This window comes from Balaenoptera borealis (genome assembly GCF_965194805.1).
Source record: "Balaenoptera borealis genome assembly, chromosome: 4".
Taxonomy (NCBI): domain Eukaryota; kingdom Metazoa; phylum Chordata; class Mammalia; order Artiodactyla; family Balaenopteridae; genus Balaenoptera; species Balaenoptera borealis.
Genome location: NC_138861.1, coordinates 115,249,145 through 115,269,717, shown reverse-complemented (window position 1 = coordinate 115,269,717; position 20,573 = coordinate 115,249,145). Strand labels below are relative to the sequence as shown.

The following is a 20,573-nucleotide window of genomic DNA, read 5'->3' as shown; positions in this document are numbered from 1 at the left end:
AACAAAAAATTTCACAATTTGTATGGAAACACAAAAGACTCCGAATAGCCAAAGCAATCTTGAGAAAGAAAACCAGAGCTGGAGGAATCAGACTATATTAAAAAGCTACAGTAATCAAGACAGTATGATACTGGCACAAAAACAGAAGTATAGATCAATGGAACAGGACAGAAAGCCCAGAGATAAATCCATGCACATATGGTCACCGTATCTTTGATAAAGGAGGCAAGAATATACAATGGAGAAAAGATAGCCTCTTCAATAAGTGGTGCTGGGAAAACTGGACCGCTACATGTAAAAGAGTGAAATTAGAACACTCCTTAATACCATACACAAAAATAAACTCAAAATGGATTAAAGACCTAAATGTAAGGCCAGACACTATAAAACTCTTAGAAGAAAACATAGGCAGAACACTCTATGACATTAATCACAGCAAGATCTTTTTTGACCCACCTCTTAGAGAAAGGGAAATAAAAACAAAAATAAACAAATGGGACCTAATAAAACTTAAAAGCTTTTGCACAGCAAAGGAAACCATAAACAACCTGAAAAGACAACTCTCAGAATGGGAGAAAATATTTGCAAATGAAGCAACTGACAAAGGATTAATCTCCAAAATATACAAGCAGCTCATGCAGCTCAATATCAAAAAAACAAACAACCTAATCCAAAAATGGGCAGAAGACCTAAAAAGACAGTTCTCCAAAGAAGATATACCTATTGCCAACAAACACATGAAAGGATCCTCAACATCACTAATCATCAGAGAAATGCAAATCAAAACTACAATGGGGTATCACCTCACACTGGTCAGAATGGCCATCATCAAAATATCTACAAACAATAAATGTTGGGGAGGGTGTGGAGAAAAGGGAACCCTCTTGCACTGTCGGTGGGAATGTCAACTGACACAGTATGGAGGTTCCTTTAAAAACTAAAAATAGAACTAACATACGACCCAGAAATCCCACTACTGGGCATATACCCTGAGAAATCCATAATTCAAAAAGAGTCATGTACCACAATGTTCACTGCAGCTCTATTCACAATAGCCAGGACATGGAAGCAACCTAAGTGTCCATCGACAGATGAATGGATAAAGAAGATGTCGCACATATATACAACGGAATATTACTCAGCCATAAAAAGAAATGAAACTGAGTTATGTGTAGTGAGGTGGATGGACCTAGAGACTGTCATACAGAGTGAAGTAAGTCAGAAAGAGAAAAACAAATACCTTATGCTAACACATATATATGGAATCTAAAAAAAAAAAAAAAAAGGTTCTGAAAAACCTGGGGGCAAGACAGGAATAAAGACGCAGATGTAAAGAATGGACTTGAGGACACGGGGAGGGGGAAGTGAGAGAGTGGCATGGACTTATATATACTACCAAATGTAAAATAGATAGCTAGTGGGAAGCAGCCGCATAGCACAGGGATATCAGCTCAGTACTCTGTGACCACCTAGAGGGGTGGGATAGGGAGGGTGGGAGGGAGATGCAAGAGGGAGGAAATATGGGGATATATGTATACGTATAGCTGATTCACTTTGTTGTACAGCAGACACTGGCACAACATTGTAAAGCAATTATACTCCAATAAAGATGTTAAAAAAATAAGTAAATAAATAAGTAAATAAAAGAAGCTTTCACTTGAAAAAATAAATAAATAAAAAATAAAAATCATTCAAACGAGTAAAAGATTTTCATTACTGAGTTTGTTTTTCAAAGAAAATATTGAGGACTTTTTTTTCACGTTTTGGTATGAATTTAAACATTTAAAATATAATATTTTCAGGCAGTTTTTTGTTGTTCTTTGAAGCAGAAATGAAAATGCAAAATTTCTAAATATAAATAGTTGTTTATATATATGGTTTTCTTTTAAATGTTAATCTTTCATAAAAAAAAGAAAGCAAAAGTTAAAGGGATTTATATTATATGAGGAAGAAATTTGTTTCACATTCAGGTAGCAGAGGTTTAAGAAACAATTCCTTAAAAAATTGTAAAACACAGAATGATCTTCACATGTACCCTTTTGAAATGCTGGCCTTTGCAATCAATTAAATATTTATTTAGCTCTTATACTGTGCATTGTGTATCTCTTACACGCATATGGTGAAGAAATTTTTAAGTTATAAAGTTCATTCTCTGCTCTCAGGAATATTATTAGCATATTCTTGAATTTATATTTTACATTTCACTTATAATGGCTCTACTGAGGTAGATGTAAAGGGATTCTGAGAACAAAACTAACTGAACAAGGAGGTCTTCCTTCCTCCCTGCTTTCTCTCCCTTCCAGCCTTCTCTCTTGAACCAAATGGTTTCTGAGGCCTTCAGAGTGTTTCATTCAGGTGTTCTGGAATCTCTACTGAGAATAAGTATTCTCACCTACGGGAGGGAGTGTGTTTGGAGACCACTTTGAAAGAGATACTATACTGCAAAGCCACAATTCACTATCTGGACATAAATTTATTCTAAGAGATCTGCAGGTGCCATTGGGAATAGAATAATATCTGGCAGCTCGACTATGCCTAGCCTTTCTGGCCCCAAGAAGGCAATTAAGAGTTGGAAGGAGTTACTCTGTTATTTCTGCTTCTTAGGATAGAAAAGTAGAAGGAAATAGGCTTTCTCCTATTGCCTCAGAAAGATCCAGTTGCCTAGGGAGAGAAAGATGAGTTAAACAGAAGAATATCCAGCAAAATAGAGCTGATGGAAGAGGCTCTTGAATACAGGAGAAACTTGAACTTAAAAATGATTATTATGGTGATTATACGAATTGAGAACATTTTGCTGTGGCTTACCAGCTTAAGGAATCAGTAGATTAATTGAATGAGGAGACAGAAACAGCTGTAACTTAAGTTAGTGGCTTGGAAAATCAAGTTGAACAAATATCTAAATCATAGAGCAAAATTGTAGAGAAATGGGTATAATGAAGAAAAAGGTGAGAAGATTGGAGAATATATTAATGGCACATGAAGTATAAATAATAGTAGTTAAATTTTTTTAATGAAGGCACAGATGCAGAAGGATAAAAATTAAGCTATGAATAGAAGAAAATGTCCTCAAGATGGAGAGAAACAAAGTTTGAAGATTGAAAAAACTCACAGCTGGTCATGTCATTTCTGAATTTTAAAGAATCTGAAGTCTAGGAATAAAAAAATAATAAGCACAGAAGTTTACCAATAGAAGTAAAATGCTTATCTACAAAAAATGAAACAAGAAATTTACATTGGAATCTTTATTTATAATACTGGAAGCTAAAAAACAGACTAGTATCTACAAAGTACTATGAAAGTGGGATGCAACACATGAAACTTGAAGATGGAGAAAACTAAGAAAAAATAGTGGTGAGAAATAAATTTTACAATATATTATAAAATGAGATAAAAATATTCATCAACAGACAAATAATGTGCATTAAAATTGATAATTAGTTTTCTTGAAACAGAGAGCTATACTTCAGGGGATATTAAAATAAAATTAAAGATCAAAATATTAAACTACCTCATCAAACAAAGAAGTTGGAACAATGCTGAAGAGGGGGGAGAATAGAAGAGAGTGAGGAGAAAGAAATTGAGTTACGCCTATCAACCCTGTTTGACAGCCAGCCAGCTGCTCCTTAGCTTCCTAGATGATGGACAAATGATCACAGATGCATGAATAAGCAAGTTTTCCCCTTCTAAATCCATAACATTTTCTATAACAGCACTGCTGAGATTTTTTTTTTTTTTATCTATCAGTTATCTAAAGCTCATTTTCTAGATACATTGCTGGTTCACTGGCTATTGCCCTATAAATGTTAAAAATCTATATTATCATTGACCGGTCACAGTACAGATGCTTTCCAGATGAAGTGTCAACCTCTGCTCTTGAGACATTTGTAAACCATGTTGAATTTTTAGCATCTTCAGATAACTGATTATTGGGTGACTCCCATTTAGCCAGAATGTTAGATAGTTCCTCAGGAAGATTTAACGAAGGACCCGAAGAATAATAGTCATGTGTTCATTTATTTGGTTGGTACCCTCAGTGCTTTCCCCTGTTGCATGTTCTTGAATATACCATTTCCACTTTCTGGGGAAAGACTCTGTGCACTTCCCACACTGTTGGGATGATGATTTGCTGTAACACAGGCCACAACAGGTATTTCAGGTCGCAGAATAACTGCATGTTATTCAACAATAGAAGCAGTTTTAATTAAAGCTGAAGAACTAGTTAGCAATTGCTAACTAGGCATGACAGTATGTTGAGCAGCAGTGTCCAGCAATACTAATAAAGTTTCTTCACTATCCCCCAAGCCATTTTATGTATAAAAACACAAATGGCTTGTCAACTCCTGGTGACTCAATTGCTCCTTCTCTAAGGGAACTGGATTAAGTGATCTCTACAGTCCCTCTAAAATAAGAGACCTTTGAATACTTTGAGTTAATTTTTCTCTCCCTTGATGTTATTTCTTCAGCCATCCAAGGAAATTTTTTATGTAGATGAAACAATCAGTTTCTTCTAAGCCCATAGAGAACAATTGTCTGAAGAGTTATAAATTCTTGTCTGAAGAGATATTTCTATAAATAAACTGCACCTTTTTATAAGTTTACTCTCTAAGGTTTCAGAGACACAGTCTTATTTATAGCTCAGCAGACATTTTTTATTGTCAAACAACAAATTGTAGCACCTGAAAAAAAGAGTGGTAATCTCTGCAAAGGCTATGATCAGAATTTTCCCATTTTAAGAGTGATTTATTCAGACTTTTTCGTCTCACTTACACATGATCTATCTTAACATAATAAACCAGAAAAAATCTCAGTGAATCTATTAGTCTGTTATTTCCAGAGAAATAATTTATAGATCTGGATAAAGGATTAATACCTGCTGAATAGAATGCAAGACATCAGGGTTAGCTTAAAGGTCTGCCAGGTAGAATGGAAATTATAAGCATAATCTCCTAAGGTAAAAAGAAAAAAAAAACTATTATGTAACCCTAATTTTCATACCACCACTGAGACTCAGGAAGATGGCACAAACAAGAGGGTAAATGTGGTCTTCTGTTACCCGGACATCCTTGTAGTCCTGCTAATTTAAGCCAACAGGGAAATATGTCAGGGGCAGAAGCAACGCATCTTCTCTGTGGCTGGGGAATGTGGTGTCAGTGGGAGAAAATGGACAGGGAAGGGAAGTACAGCATCAAGATCTTTTATAACAGAACTCCACCAATTGAAAAATTAGTGCATGCAGCACACACACACACACACACAATCATCAATGTACAATTTATATCTTTGTTCTACTTTACTAACATGTAAATTTAAAAATATGTACTAATAACATAAAACATTTAAAGGACAAGATAAAGAATAAAAATAATAAATGTTTGAATAGGTCCTCCCGCATCCTAATGAATCATCTCTAGCACTACATGGAGTATGTGCACCTCACTTGGAGACCAAAGGTATAAGGGAGAGATGCTATGGTTAGAACCATTTATATTCACTTAGATGGAATAATACTTCCCATTTCATAATTTTATAAATATTGTTATTCCTAGAGATTTTTAAATGTTATTTTTCTCAGTCTTTTCATATTTTCATACTGGTTTGTTTTATATAAACTTAATATATTTTCAAAACCTTACAAGAATTTTGAATCTAGAGTTTCAACTACTCTGGGAATTTTGCTTTGCCACAGAAAACCACAACAATAATGAGACTATGAGGGTTGTTTCAAGGTTAATATAATTCTCCCATATTTAAGCATCAAATTAAAATGAATTTACTTCATAGATTAGAAAATGTATTTTTCTTAAAATATCCCTACAAAATTAAGATTGATGCTCCTGTTAATTAAAGACAGAGAGACAGAGAGAGAGAGAGAGAGAAATAACTTCCTGCCCTTGATCACATAACTTTGTAAATCCTAGATTCTACCACCATTAGATATTTGTTCTGTTTCCTAGAAATCCCTGATCTTTTTCAGTCAAGTAATTTGATCTTATCAGGAATCTGATTTTTCAGATTAATAATGAAACCATGGAGTAAAATACCCTCACAGATGTTTTGTTTCTGTGGGAAATTGATAAGAACTCATTTCCATTGAAAATATCTACTTGGTATGGGAGTATAAATTAAATATAAATTGAATTGTAAATAGTTTTAAAATTGTTCCCCTTTATTTTCCCTTTCATCTTGTTAACTTTTAAGAAATATCGGTGTATTGTTTGTTTGTTTCACCCTGTCTATTTTACACTCTCTATGTGATGTTTTGATGTAGAAAACTACATTAGCCTCTTCCAGTGACTTCCCAATTAAATTGAGGTCAGAGAGTAGGTGATTAAGACTATATATGTTGCTGTTGAAACATCTGGATTTGAATCCTGGTCCTGCTAGTTAAGTTTCAAATTACTTCTCTCACTTTCCTCACTCATAAAATAGAGACATTATTAACAATTACGGCACTTTTTTAAAGTTGCATTAATAAATGCAGCACATATGGGGGAAAAGGACTAGTGACACCTCTCAAAATTTATATAATTTAGTTACAAGAGCACTAACAAAAGTTGCAATCAGTACTGGAGGAGAGACTTTGGACTACTGAAGCAAGTTTCTCAGCATGACTGGAGGCAGCCTCAGCAGATACAAAAAAATGTACCAACTTCCCAATATAGGTATCATTCCCTCATTTGCCAAACATATGTGAACTAGCACCTACAAATACTTCAGTATCAAGTGTCATATCTTTAGATATTGAAATACTGAGGAGCTTCAAACATTCTCACGATAGAAGATAGGATTTTATGGGAAGAAAAAAAGGGAAAATATCTATGTTTCAGTCAATTAGAAAATATATCAATACTATAAAACCTAGGACAGCCATTTCTGCATACACCTGCTGACTCCCAACTGTATAGGCAGCCATGGAAGTAGCAAGGTTGCTAACAACTAGTTTGTAGAGTTTGCGAGGGAAATGGCTATGCAGCATCATTAATATCATTTTTAATTAATTACAGAAGTAAGGAGAATTTTCATATCTATGAACAAAGCTACTTTGTGTAAATAGAGATTACATGCTAAGATGCTACATGTATATTTTCAAGACTATTGTCAATGGCCTCATCTTTCCTTTGTATTTTTGAATATTTTAAATGTACGTAATATATTCATGCAATCATGCAATATATATAATTTGAAAATAAATAAAGATACATAATTGACAGTATATGCTTTCTTTTCACCTCTTGATCAATAACTTGTAGAATACTACACTAGTCAGCATATAATAGTACAAAGATTAGAATGTAATATGTACCTGAGAGTTAGTTATATTTGAATTTTTAATCTAAACCATGCTTAGATTAAACCATGTCAAATGCTGATTTGCTTATAGATTATGTTCTTAGAAATCTTCTTAGACCACTAAGAACATTTGGGAATAAATTTGTATCCAGAAAATTTTGTGCACTACTATGAGTAAATTTGACCTATATTCTCCTTAATATACTTCCATTTTTGTGGAGCTTGTGCAGTGATCAGATTTCACATGAAAAATTATGCCAGCCATAAATGAAGCATATGTGAATAAAGATATCAGCACCTCCTATACATAATAATTTCTGATTCCTCCTTTAAATGAATGTGTGGCACAGAAATTATATACCAATCATGCAATCCTATAATTATACTGATTAACTCTGATCCAGTTAACAGATAGGAGATCTCCAAGGAGCTCTTATTTTGAGTATTAAAAAGAAGCTGAATTATTCCACTACACCCCCCCCTCAAATTCAGCAGTTCTTAAATTTATAGTAATAGATACTTTAATGGTTTTGAAATATTAATTTTTCTCTTAATTATGTCACCTGTATCTCTTGAATAAACATGGGAAACCCAGTGTCTGCAGATGTCTGACTTATCACACATACTTACTTGAATATAACCCTTTCTCCTCTTACACAAAAAAGTAAACAAATCCTAATGTGACTAGAATTATTTTGTAATTCACTTGTATGAGTATGTTTTTATTTCTTTGGAAAATTGTCTCCAAGTTACTTGAAAGTAAAAATGCAGGTGGCAAAATTATCATCACTATATAATTCTATGGAATTATATCAAATACGCATTTAATTTTCTAAAATTCCAATATACTTGGAAAATAAAGAAGGTAAAAAGGAATGACATGTAGGGAGAAAAGAAAGGAGGGAGAGAAATAATTTACATTGTTCAGATAATACACTTCTCATTTCTTTCAGTTAGCATAATCCCAGGGAGAAGAGGAGATGGGAGATAGGAATCTTCAATTTAGTCATTCTCAACTCTCACTGTGTAAAGGTTTTGTACAAACAAGTATGATTCTAATGTTTAAATGAGCATTTTATACCATCTGGACTTTAAATACAATCTAATACTTTATCTTGTGCTAAACTGAAGAAGATGCAATATATTCCAGCTTGAAGACTAGCTATTTTATTCATTAGGAAATATGGTGTGTGTACATATTATACTTTATAGGTGATATAGAGGACTCTCAAGTGTGACTTTAATAATGTGACTTTCTCTTCAGATTGTAGTAGCCAATTCTCATGTAATCTGTGACTATGTTGTACATGTATATGTTTAAAAACATTGGCAGTGAGGGTATCAATCATTTCTGAGTCATCACTGTGGTTCATATCCATATGCTGTAGTCCATGGTCCCAGTCTTTAAACCGTGGCTACTCCAGTCTGCCTTTGTTGGTTGGGTTAATTCTAAAGAAATTATCTGTTCGCTTGTTTGTTTGTTGATTTGTTGGAGTTTTGTTTGTCTTCTACAAAACACTCATCAGTGCTATACTTAAAACCCTGCATGTTTGAAAATGTCTTTCTGTTATCTTTATATTTGAAAAAAATTTAATCAATGGGATAAATTTTTTCGAACACACTTTTATTTCCCTAAGAATTTTTAAGAATTCCTCAACTCTATTCCAGCAAGCAATGTTATTGTGTAATATTTTGAGACCAGAATGATTTATTAAACTTATAGGTAATTTTTTTTGCTGTTACGTCTAATGTTATTTCCTTATCCATAAATCCAGTGGTCTAGTAATTTCACTTGAATACATCTTGAATTGATTCTTTTGTATAAATTTTGGTTGTGACATAATGAATTTTTCTGACTCTAGCTTTTTTTGGGAACAGTTTCCTGTTTTAAGTAAAATTCACATAACATAAAATTTTATGTTTTAAAATTTTAGGCAAAATTTACAAAACATAAAATCCACCATTTTAATCATTTAAAAGTGTACAGTTCAGTGGTATTTAGTACATTCACAAAGTTGTGCAACCATCATCTCTAATTTTGGAATATTTAAAACATGCTCTTAAATGACAGGATAAAAGCACCTCTTTGTAAACACCAGGATTAATTTTTTGGACATGTTAAACTTATTTTACATGTATTCCTTTTACATTTTTGACCTTGTAAATATAGCTCCAATATACATTCTTGTGTAATTTTGTCTGAATTTCTGATTACTTCCTTACATCAAATCACTAGGAGTGAAATTATTGAACTCAAGGAGTGAGATTATTATTAAGATTCCTGATATATATTGCTTTATATCACACCAATTTCTATTTCCTTAATAATTTATACACCAGCTTTAAGGGCTATTAAGAGCACTTGGTAATTTGAAGGGGAGAGGGACTCATGGTTTTTTTACTTATTGCTTCCCACCGAGTGCTTAGTTTGTAATATCTATACACAGCAGATGAGCTGTCATTCTCTAATTTAAAACTCTTCTTAAATAAAACCTTAAATAAATGTTAAAACCTTCAACATTGAATTTGTTCAAACATTGTGAGTGAGTTAATTTCTGGATACTGTGAAGTTTCTCCCTCTATTACCATCTCTGTGGTCTTGCACAAATTAACCTCTTGAAGTCTCCGTTTTCTCATCTGTAAAGTAGGTACCTCCTGTACTTTAGTAGTATTTAGGGATGAAGTAAAATCTATGTCACTACAGTGCCTTGCAGAATAAATGCTCCATAAATAAGGTATTTTAATTAAATTAAATGTAAAATCAATCTTTAAAAGGTAATATATTTTCATAGTATCTGTCCCCAAGAAAAAGGTACAGTACATTTAGAAAAACTCTATAGTCAAGCTGCATCAAAGCATAAGTCCTGTACAATTTCTATGCCTAGAACAGCACCTAGCATACAATAGAAGCTCAATAAATATTTTCTGACTGAGTGAATGCTGAGTAGCTTCTTGCCACACCGCTGGAGGTTTCAAGTCTTTTATAAACCCAGGAAAAAAAAATCATCTTTCCAGCTAAAGCCTATAAAAAAAGATCTGTTTGTAAATATCCAAACTTATGAGCATTTGTTGTGTCCTGTTAGAAAGAAAAAGAAAGAAAGAAAGAGGGAGAGAGAGAGAAGGAGGGAGGGAGGGAGGAAGGAAGGAAGGGAGAAAAGAAAGGAAAAGAAAAAAAAAAGAAAATTATACCAGAGAAATAAGAGTTACGTAACTGAATCATGATACAAAATGACAAAAATGAGTAAAACAAGAAAGTTAATATAAGGTTCTGTTTTGTGAAAATTGTACATTTTCAAGGAAAGTTAATTATAATATAAAATTAATATAGTCCTCTGTATGGTGACATATTTTTTCTTTCTACTAATATGCAGTTAGAGGGTGTGAGAGAAATATTTCTAGTGAGGTTACCCAGAAATAGAAGAAAATCCTCATTTTCAATATATATTTTGTACAAAAGGGGAACAAAAACTGAAGTTTTGTGAATATTTAATATGATATTTTGTTACAAGGAACGAACGTGGTATTCAAATACTCTGTGTGCGTATGTGTGTAAATCAAATGAATTCATAAAACTATGCCATTCTATTAAGTGTACAAGAATATGTAAGTATCTTGAGACAATTACGAACTTACTATCAAAATAAAATCTAATAAGATCTTCTGTGAATCTAGTGATAATGGTAGATAGTATTAACCTCAAGGTCTCTGGGATAAGGGGGAAAAAGACCAGTGCATCATTTCTTAAGTAAAATGTACCAGTGTATTTTCCTACATAAAACAGAATTACTTCTTCCTAACATCATTGAAAACATGGACTAACTTCTAAAATTACCATTTTCAATACAACATAAATTTCACCTATAAATAACAAACCCAATAAAATAAACTTTATTTCGGAAAGGTCATATTTTTATAAATCAAATGTGCTCATAAATAATTCAATTTAGGGTTGTTAATTTCATATAATATATAGAAAGAAGAGCTGGTCTATTAAGCATTTAGTAATTCCAATAACATATACTTGTTATAGATTCTAAGCTAGCCATCTGAATAAAGTTCATACTCGGCTCTTAAATGTCTTATAGTTTAATTGGGAAGACATACAGGTAAATCAATAATTACAGGATGTTGTGAAAAGAGCCAACCTAATGACAGAAACAGGGTACTATGATAGACTGCCCCATCATAAGAAGCTTCTCCAAAAAAGAAGGAAATAATCAAAATGAAATCTAAAGAACAGGTGATAAATTACAGGAAGGGAAAAGGTATTCCAGGAAGAGGGACCAGAACTGTGAAAACATGATGTATAAAAGAATAAGATATGTTGGAAGAATTGCCAGTAGTTTTAGATAGTTAAAAAGAAGAACAATGCAAGGGAGAAGTAAAAGATGAAGTTAAAAAAGCAAACAGGGACCTAATAATAAAGGGCCTTGTTGCTTTCCACTGAAAGCCTTTTGGCAGGGAAATGATTGATCTAATTTATGTTTAGAGAGATCTCTCTAAGCCATTGTAAAGAATAGTTGACAGGAGCAGTACTGACTAAAATCAGCAGTGATCCGTTCATAAGAGTGATCCACTATGAGCCTGTCACAGAGTCCACAGATGAAGTAATAGAGGTTGAAAGTAGGAATCCACCAGCGGACACTTTCCTACTTTAAATATCTATTACTTCTTCTGTGGATGTAAGAACTTCTAAGAATGCTGAATCTATTCTACTGGAGTTGGTAAGAGATTGGATTTGTGGAATAAGGAGAGAAAGACAGATGCAAAAAAAAATCTAGAATAATTCCCCAGTTTCTAGTTTGGAGAATTAAATTCAGCCAGATTTATTTCCTTATTAACATGGGAAAAAAATGGAAAGAACAGGTTTAAGACCTTGAAGGTGAGTTCAATTTGGGTACTGTAGAGTCTGAAGTGACTGTAGAACATCTGAAGGGAAATGTCCAGTAGGTAGCTGAGTATATGAGCATGGAGAAGTAGATCTGGTAGACAACAAGACTAATGGTAGCAAAGATCTGCATTTGCATAAAGTAGATATCTCAGGGAGAGTATATAGAGTAATAAAGGCAAAGGATCAAGAAAGTAATCTTTGAAAACACTAAAAATAAAGGGTAGGCAGAGGAAGTGAAGCCTTAAAATATATTGTTTGGATGTAGGGAGGAAGGAGAAAGCAGCAGACAGTTGTTCCATGGCCTTGTAGAGGGAGAGAAAGTTAAGAATGAAGAAATTAATAATAATATTGTGGGTTACATTGTGAGGAAGTGGGGTGCGGCTGTAAAAAATACTAAAAAATGTGAAATTGGCTTTGAAATTGGATAGTAGATAGAGGCTGGAAGAATTCTGAGGTACACAGTAGTAAAAACCTGAATTGCCTTTAAGAGACTATTAGAAATATGGTTGTAAAAGGGGATTCTGGTGAGATCTCAGAAGAAAGTAAGGTAGTAAAAACCTAAATTGCCTTGCAGAGACTCTTAGAAATAAGGTTGTTAAAGGGGATTCTGGTGAGATCTCAGAAGAAAATAAGAAATAGGTTATTGGAAACTGGAAGAAATGTTATCTTTGTTATAAACTTGGCTGAATGGTGTTTTGCTTTTGGAAAGTAGAACTTGTAACTGATGAACTTGGATATTTAGCTGAGGAGATTTCTAAGCAAAGCATGGAAGGTCAGGCTTGGTTTCTACTTGCTGCTTGTAAGGAAGTGCAAGAGGAAAGTGATAACTTGAGGAAGGCACTGCTAAGCAAAAAGGAACTAGAAAACTTGGGAAAGTTTGTAAAATTCTCAGCCTGTCCATATGGCAAAAGATGAGAATACTGTGCTCTGGAGAAAACACCAAGACTGTGGCTGGACTAACTTTTGCTGGAAAGATTAGGCATGTGATGGATCCAAACAACCATCTTAGCAGAAACACTGCTATCCTGGACTGAAGCAGACAGAGACAGGATGAAATGAAGAAGGGCTGCTGGACTTCTGGAATTCTGTAGGTAGGAAAAAGGAAATGGATTACTAGAGATACTAGGCTGTAAATGTGTGTTGCCTTTCAGGAAAAGGGAAGAACAACTCTGAAGGTGGCTGAGAGGCCAGCAGGGATGGCACCTCCTCAGTTCTAGAGAATAGGGTTACCACCTCCTTGGGCCAACAGGATGGGACCACCTCAAGCTAAGATGGCAGGACCACCACCAAGAGCCCAGAGGCAGGAACCAATAGGGCCTTGGTGGCCCCAGAGACAGGGACTGATGGACCCTCCACAGACCCAGAGGACAGAGCACCAAGCCACAGAAGATAATTCTCATGCCTTACATCTAATGGATTTTGTCTCGCTCGATTGTGAACTTTCTTTAAACCTGTGATTCCTTTATTCTGTCCATTATCTCCCTTTTCAAATGGGAATGCCTATTCCATGCCTGTCCCACGATTGTATTTTGGAAATAGATAACTTGCTTTCTAGTTTCAAAGATCCACAGATGGAGAGGAATTTTGCCAGAGGATGGACTATACCCAGAGTTTTAATGCTTACCTGATTTAGATGATAAGATTTGGGGCCTTTTGAGTTCATATTTAAATTAGATTTTGGACTTATAGTTGACATTGGAATAGGTAAAACTTTGGAGCATGTTGGGATACAGTGAACATCTTTTATATAGGTGAAGACATAATTTGGAAATAGGGTCTTTGCAGATATAAGCAAGTTAAGATGAGGTATACTGGTTTGTGGTTGGCCTTAATTAAATGACTGATGTCTTTATAAGAAAACGGTAATTTGGACACATAAAAACACACAGGGAGGTGATGTAAAGATACACAAGAAGAATATCATGTGATGACAAGCAGAGATTGGAGTAATGTTATCTACAAACACAGGAACACTGAAGATTGCTAGCAAACAGCAGATACTAGGAGAGAGACATGGAACAGGTTCTCCCTCAGAGCTTCCAGAAAAAAAACAGCCTTGCTTACATCCTGATTTCAGATTTCCAACCTCCCAAACTGTGAGAGAATAAATTCTGTTTTAAGCTGTTCAGTTTGTGGTAATGTGTTATGACAGCCCTAGGAAACTAATGCAAATGTCAAATGCTAATGTTACAGAGAGGTCAATAAAGTTAAGAATGGAAAGTGGAAATCTGTTCAACATGCAGGTAATTGATAGGACAGAGCACTGACAAAAGAGTATTAAGAATTTTAATACCTCAAGATATTGTGAGTGAGGAAGTGGAAATATTAAATTTAGCTATTTTGTTTAAAAAGCTCATCTAGAAATAAAAGAAGAGAGAGAAAAGCGGTAACTAAAATGGAATGTGGTCAGGAAAGGGCTATTTAATGTAGATTCTTGGATATGTCTCAATCCTAAAGAAAAAAAAAAAGAAAAGAGGTGTTCAAGAGAGAGAGAAAGGATAAGAATTGTTGAAAGAACACGTAGTACAGATGAAAGAAGATAAACCACTTTCACAGAGACAATAATAAATGACTTAAAGATGGATGAAATGCACAGAAATGTGAAGTTCTTGGCTGGTGGTCTTACTTTTATCAGATAAACTGTAAATAACATCATTTGCTGAGCATAGAGAGGAAGATGGAGAAGAAAGAGAATTGCAGAACAGCTGAGAACCGATCACAGGCCCACATGGAAAGAGGGTCCGGTAGACAGCAAGAATTGCTAAGTAGCTGTCTACACAATTAACTGGAGATGATCAATTGTTGATTGTCAGCAATACTCAGCAGCCTGATTGTCGGAGTCCATAACTCAGAGGGTGGAAATGAGCCAGTGTAACTGCAAAGCAGGTACGATGAAATAATAAAGGACAAAAATAAAGCAAGCAGCAAAGAGTGGACTATCAGGATCTGACATTGGTAAAAAGAAAAAAATATCTCAACATAGTGGGAAACAATGAACACACTGAAGCTAAAAGTGTGAGAGAACTGTCACACGGAAGATTATTGTCAGAGACAGAAATCTGGAAATTTGACTTTTTCTTTCCGAAAATAACTCTTCCACTAGCCAGCAACACTACCCGAAATTCCACCCTGATATGTTTATTTTTAGGAGGCCTGTTAAAATAAAAACACAAGCATGAAATATGCCATATTGTTTCCTCGAGTTGTAAAAGAGGAAAAAATAATTAATATATGACCAGCATCCATTCTATTAATATAAATTGTTAGCAAATTACTGGGGCACATCACCAGTATGTATTCTAAGCAAAAATATGGAGAGTAAATAACATTTGGAAGAAATGTAATCTATTATGCATAATAAAATAGGCTAATATTTCTTGGTCATTAGGAATAAACTGCAAGTACTCACATAAATGATCGTAATTTGTATTACAATTATTCAGTCAAACCAAGATTTACACACTATTATCTAAAACCTATTAATGTCTCCTAGGATACCATGCTTGGCTTATTTTCCAGGATCCTCATACATTTGCATAGGTGCATACTCACACACACTCCCAGGTTTTAAATGTGGGAGCATAGGATTCTCTCTAAGTTACCTTCTAGTGGGTTAACATTTTCTCAGCCTCCCTGCTCCTTTCCTCAGTAGTCCAAGGCTAAGGCTTTTGGAGTTCTTACGGTAAGTGAAAGAGGATGAGAAAGAATTAGGAAACAAGAAGAGTAGGCTCAGATAAGAGTAAGATTCAGATTCTGGAGCTACTATGGTCAGATTATTCACCAAATTCTCTTAGTTGGGAAACTTCCTCCTTAACCATTATCTCCTAAACCTTCCTGTTTTTCAAGGCATAAGTTTCTGCTAAGTCTATCTTTCTTTTTGGCACTTCATTTTATCCTCACAAAGAAATGTTTTAAGCAAAGTTAACAGAATCCAGTAGGCACACATCCTCCTACTTAGTTACATACTCCCATTTTTCTCTGCATCTTCCTATTCTACTACCCTTAACACTTGCTTTAATGTCAAAAACACTACTACACTACAGGCTCCATGAGGACAGGGTTTGTATCTGGTTGTCTCCTTGCTACATCCCTAGTATTTGGTACAGCTTTGGAAGGAAGTACACTCAATACACATTGAAGGAATGACTGAAGCAACGCATGAGCAATAACTACTCTACTGGGACACAGGGAAAGTCTCTCTATGTAAGGCAGATCTAAAAGGAAAGCCATGAGCTGGATCCCTCTCTTCCTCTGAAAGAAAACAACTCTTTAAACGCCTTTCATTGTAACTTCTTCTAATTCTATCACCAATCAATTTTTGTCCTATCTTCTACTCATGTTTAAGTCCAATAAGGACAAAATCACAACTTATAACGCTCTGTATGGATAAGTAAAACAGCAGTGTAAACTGAATAGATTTCTACACAACTAATTTTACAACTGTAAATATTTGATCAAAATATGCATAATTACCAAACCACATCATGACCCATTTTGTAATCTTGATAAATGGTGTGTTTCATACAAAGGAATTTTTTTTTAACAATTCTCCATTGATTTCATTAGGGAAGAAAGAGGTTTTCACTTGTAACTCAAGTAATTTCCCAAGATGGTGAATTAACAGAAAGAAGTAATTTGCCTTTCAAAAGAAAACAATTTAATTTAGAATTAATAAGCAGGAAGTGTGGAGTCTGTTAACTTATGATTTTTCACATGTTTTTGCAGGTCTTTCTGAGAAGAAATAGCAAATAATAACCTTTGATAATTATCATTTTCAGCATGCATTTATTTTGAAGTAGGGTTGTGTCCACAGAATTATTATCAGGTTGCCTCAAACTTACTTCTATACACTACCTTTTTGTCATAAAAAATATAAGAAGGAAAATATTATTTATTACCAATCACCCTAAGTTCACTTATGCAATAATCCAGGTTTTTAAAGAATAGGTACTTAACTGGGAAACTAAAGAATACAGTGTGCACAAATCACAAGCTACTTTCTCTTGAAGCAAATAAAACTTGCTCTCAAATACATCTTACCTGGCAATGTTTAGATGAAATGCACATTGTAACAAGAGAGAAGGGCACTAACATTTATTGAGGTCTCCCTCCTGCCTGGTATTGTCGAAAGGCTGTTGAAACTACTCATCCCCATCATTACCCTGAAAATTAGATTTTTTAAAAATCTTCATTCTCAAGTGAGGAAATCAAAGCTCAAAGAGTTCAAGTGGGGGGAAAAAAAAAAAAGAGTTCAAGTGTTTTGGGGGGATTGCTAAAATACGTGTAACCCTAAACCTCTTCTCACCTGCCCCCCAAGAGACTAATAAAAGAGAGTCTTGGCCCCAGAACATCTTAATAAATTGCCTGTGAGATCCACCTAAGCACAGGCTCCAGCTTGCACTCCACCGAACACTCCAGCTCACCTGCTCTCACCCAAAGCTCAGAAGTCAGGCCTGCCTGTCTGCCCAGGAAATTAAGGTTATTCTTGCATCCTCATCAGTGTGTCCTCATGGTCAGGCCCTGAAAACTAAGGCTCCAAATGTCCAAAACCGTATAGCCATGTGTATGTATTTAGATTGCTTACAGGATACTTTCATCCCAGAGAAATGAAGAAATTCAAGTCTTGCCCTTGTGTTTCAAGAAAATCTACATCTTGGAATTTCTGATTTACCCTCATTGTTTTATGGCATTCCAACCTGAGCAGAATCCTCCAGGAAAAACCGTAGTCTCTCTCTGCCTGGGGGAGAGGAGGGGTCGGATTTCTGGTGATAGAGATTAGAGGAAGAGGGGAAATGGGTGGATTTGGGAAGGGGGAACGAGAAGAAACAGGATCTGAGAAGGGAGAATAGAAACACACGAGCAGAAAGTTGAGTGAAATTCCAAAAACCAGTGGCACCTAACAAAGCGCGCGGCTCTCGGTGCCCACAGTCCGCAGCCGGCTGCACCCACACATGCTCTAGCCCTAGCTGAAAAATCCCCGGGGACCGTGCCTTTGCTTTACGGGTGAATGGCTTAATTGGTTTAGAAAATAATAGTCCACAGTAAATGTCTGAAAGCAGGGACCTCAGCAAAATATCTTGAAGTTAAAAGACGAAAAACAATCTTGCAATGATTCTAATTACGTATGAAAAAGTGCAGCCCTTCCTTCAGCGTATCAACCCGCCGAGTAGCGAATGAATGAAACCCAAAGGGCGGGGGTGGAGGAAAGGAGGGCAATCGTATCCCAAGAAGGGGCTCGTCAGCTCCGCACAACGTCACGAAAGCAGGGCACTATGACAAACTATAAAGCTCGCAGCAGCCCCCGATGCTCAGCGCTCCAGCCGGTGCCCGGGAACTCGCGCAGGGGCGGCCCCGGAGTCCTCCGCGGGCGACAGCCCTTAGCATCTCTTTTTCCGACTGTCTCATCCTTCCTGCCTGCTAGATTCGCAGACTCCTCGGAGAAAGTGCCTCCCTTCTCCCCATCACCTGCAGGTTCAAAGCATACCTTAACCAGCAAGGGCTGTGGGTACCTTTCTACCTCGCTTTCGGGCGGGGCTGAGGTCCACTCCGCAGCAAAGCTACCGGGAAGCAGAGAAGAACTTCGCGGGAGACGGCCCGGGCGGACAGCGGGTGAGTCAGGGGAGCCGGGTTGCCGACCCATCGCTATGGTCTCGCTCCCCGTAGCCGCGAACTGGACGGACTGGGGAACAGCGGGGGCGGACGCCGGGAACCCGAGTGCCGCGCTCGAGGCTGGGGCAGCCGCGGGAGAGGCTGAGCCTGAGTGGCTGCAACTGCTCGTCCAAGCCGGCAATCTTTCCGCTTCCTCCTCCACGCTGGGACTGGCCGCGGCCTCGGCGGCGCCTTCGCAGTTCCGGGCCAACCTCACCAACCAGTTCGTGCAGCCGTCTTGGCGCATTGCGCTCTGGTCCCTAGCATACGGCGTGGTGGTGGCCGTGGCGGTCTTCGGGAATCTCATCGTCATCTGGATCATCCTGGCCCACAAGCGCATGCGGACCGTCACCAACTACTTCCTCGTGAACTTGGCTTTCTCCGACGCCTCCATGGCCGCCTTCAACACCTTGGTCAACTTCATCTATGCGCTTCACAGCGAGTGGTACTTTGGCGCCAACTACTGTCGCTTCCAGAACTTCTTTCCTATCACAGCGGTGTTCGCCAGCATCTACTCTATGACTGCCATTGCAGTGGACAGGTGAGGAGAAGACCGGGAGGAAGGAGGAGGAGGAGGGAGAGAGAGGGGCTGGGCGGTGGGATAAGGTTACAAAGGAAATGGTGACAAAATGGGTTTGATAAAAGGAAAGGGACCAGGAAAAAGTTCTTGAAGAAAGGAGGTCACTAACGCATTTGTAGTCCTCTAATGGCTGAACTGGTTTCTGCTTCTATGGCCTCCCCACTCCCACCCTAATCCCCTGATCCCCATTAAGGGCATCTAGAAGGACTGAAGAAGGCGAATGAGAAAGATGGGGAAAATCTGTCATTCCAAGTAGGACAAACTCAGCTAGAAACGCTTAGTATTCGCACATTTTCTCAGATGGCTTCAAGTAATTGCCACAAAAATTATGTTATCTGTAAAATGTACTTTGTGGCCTTCCTTCTGTCAGTCATTATTCTGTCAGAGAAATGAATGATAAGTTACCCTTCTCCTCCCTCTGGTTTGCTGGTCCTCATCACCACCCAACCCCTTCCCCATCCTTGCCCCAAGGCCAACACTGGTTTGGTCTCCCAGTCATGGAGGATCCATCAGAGGCAACAAGCTCCCTCCAAATGATTGCCGTCAGCTAGCAGTTTCCACAGTGTTTCACATAGTTTTCACTTCCAGTAGTCTGTGAAGGCCATGAGATGGGTAAACCCTGTGTCTGGAAGATGGCATCCAAATCATTCAAATAATGGGCAACAAAAAGCCCAAAGAATAAGTGGTTAAGAAATGAGGCACACCACTTTATAACTGTTGAAGATAATCTTTTAGAATGTCCCCCCATCTACAGTAGGGATTCTGAGATTCTCAAGCAATTTTAAGAAGCTGGAGAGACCTCCAACAGTTGTCCTCATGTTCCAGTTTATGAAATTTCTGTGTGTATTTTCTTTCTCATATTGAACATTTCGGACTATGCATACTGTGTTAACACAATGGTAAACCTCTACCTGTTACTGATAGTTACATTTTAATTCAATATTATGCTAAAAAAGAAACACACCAGTTGATTTTAGTCTTCATTTTGTGATTGGCAGCTTGCAAGGGGGATGCATGGAGGCGGGGGGAGGGGATTGAAGTCACTTTAACTTCAAGTAACAATGTTCTCATCTGTGAAAAGAAAAAAACACTTTTTTTCTATATTAACAAACTTGTTCAAAATAAAATGAGGCTTAATATTAATTCTTACTACATTAAGCCACC

General features: G+C 36.6%; 1 protein-coding gene across 1 annotated transcript in view; it reads left to right on the top strand.

Annotated features, from left to right (window-relative positions):
* The first annotated feature begins 1,382 nt into the window (after nt 1-1,382).
* The window catches only part of TACR3 (tachykinin receptor 3), an 88,823-nt gene continuing 69,632 nt past the window's right edge, over nt 1,383-20,573 (top strand). The window contains exon 1 of the mRNA XM_082389087.1: nt 1,383-19,370. Coding sequence (XP_082245213.1) covers nt 18,355-19,370 — 1,016 coding nt within the window. The 5' untranslated portion in view covers nt 1,383-18,354. The remainder of the gene's footprint in view (nt 19,371-20,573) is intronic.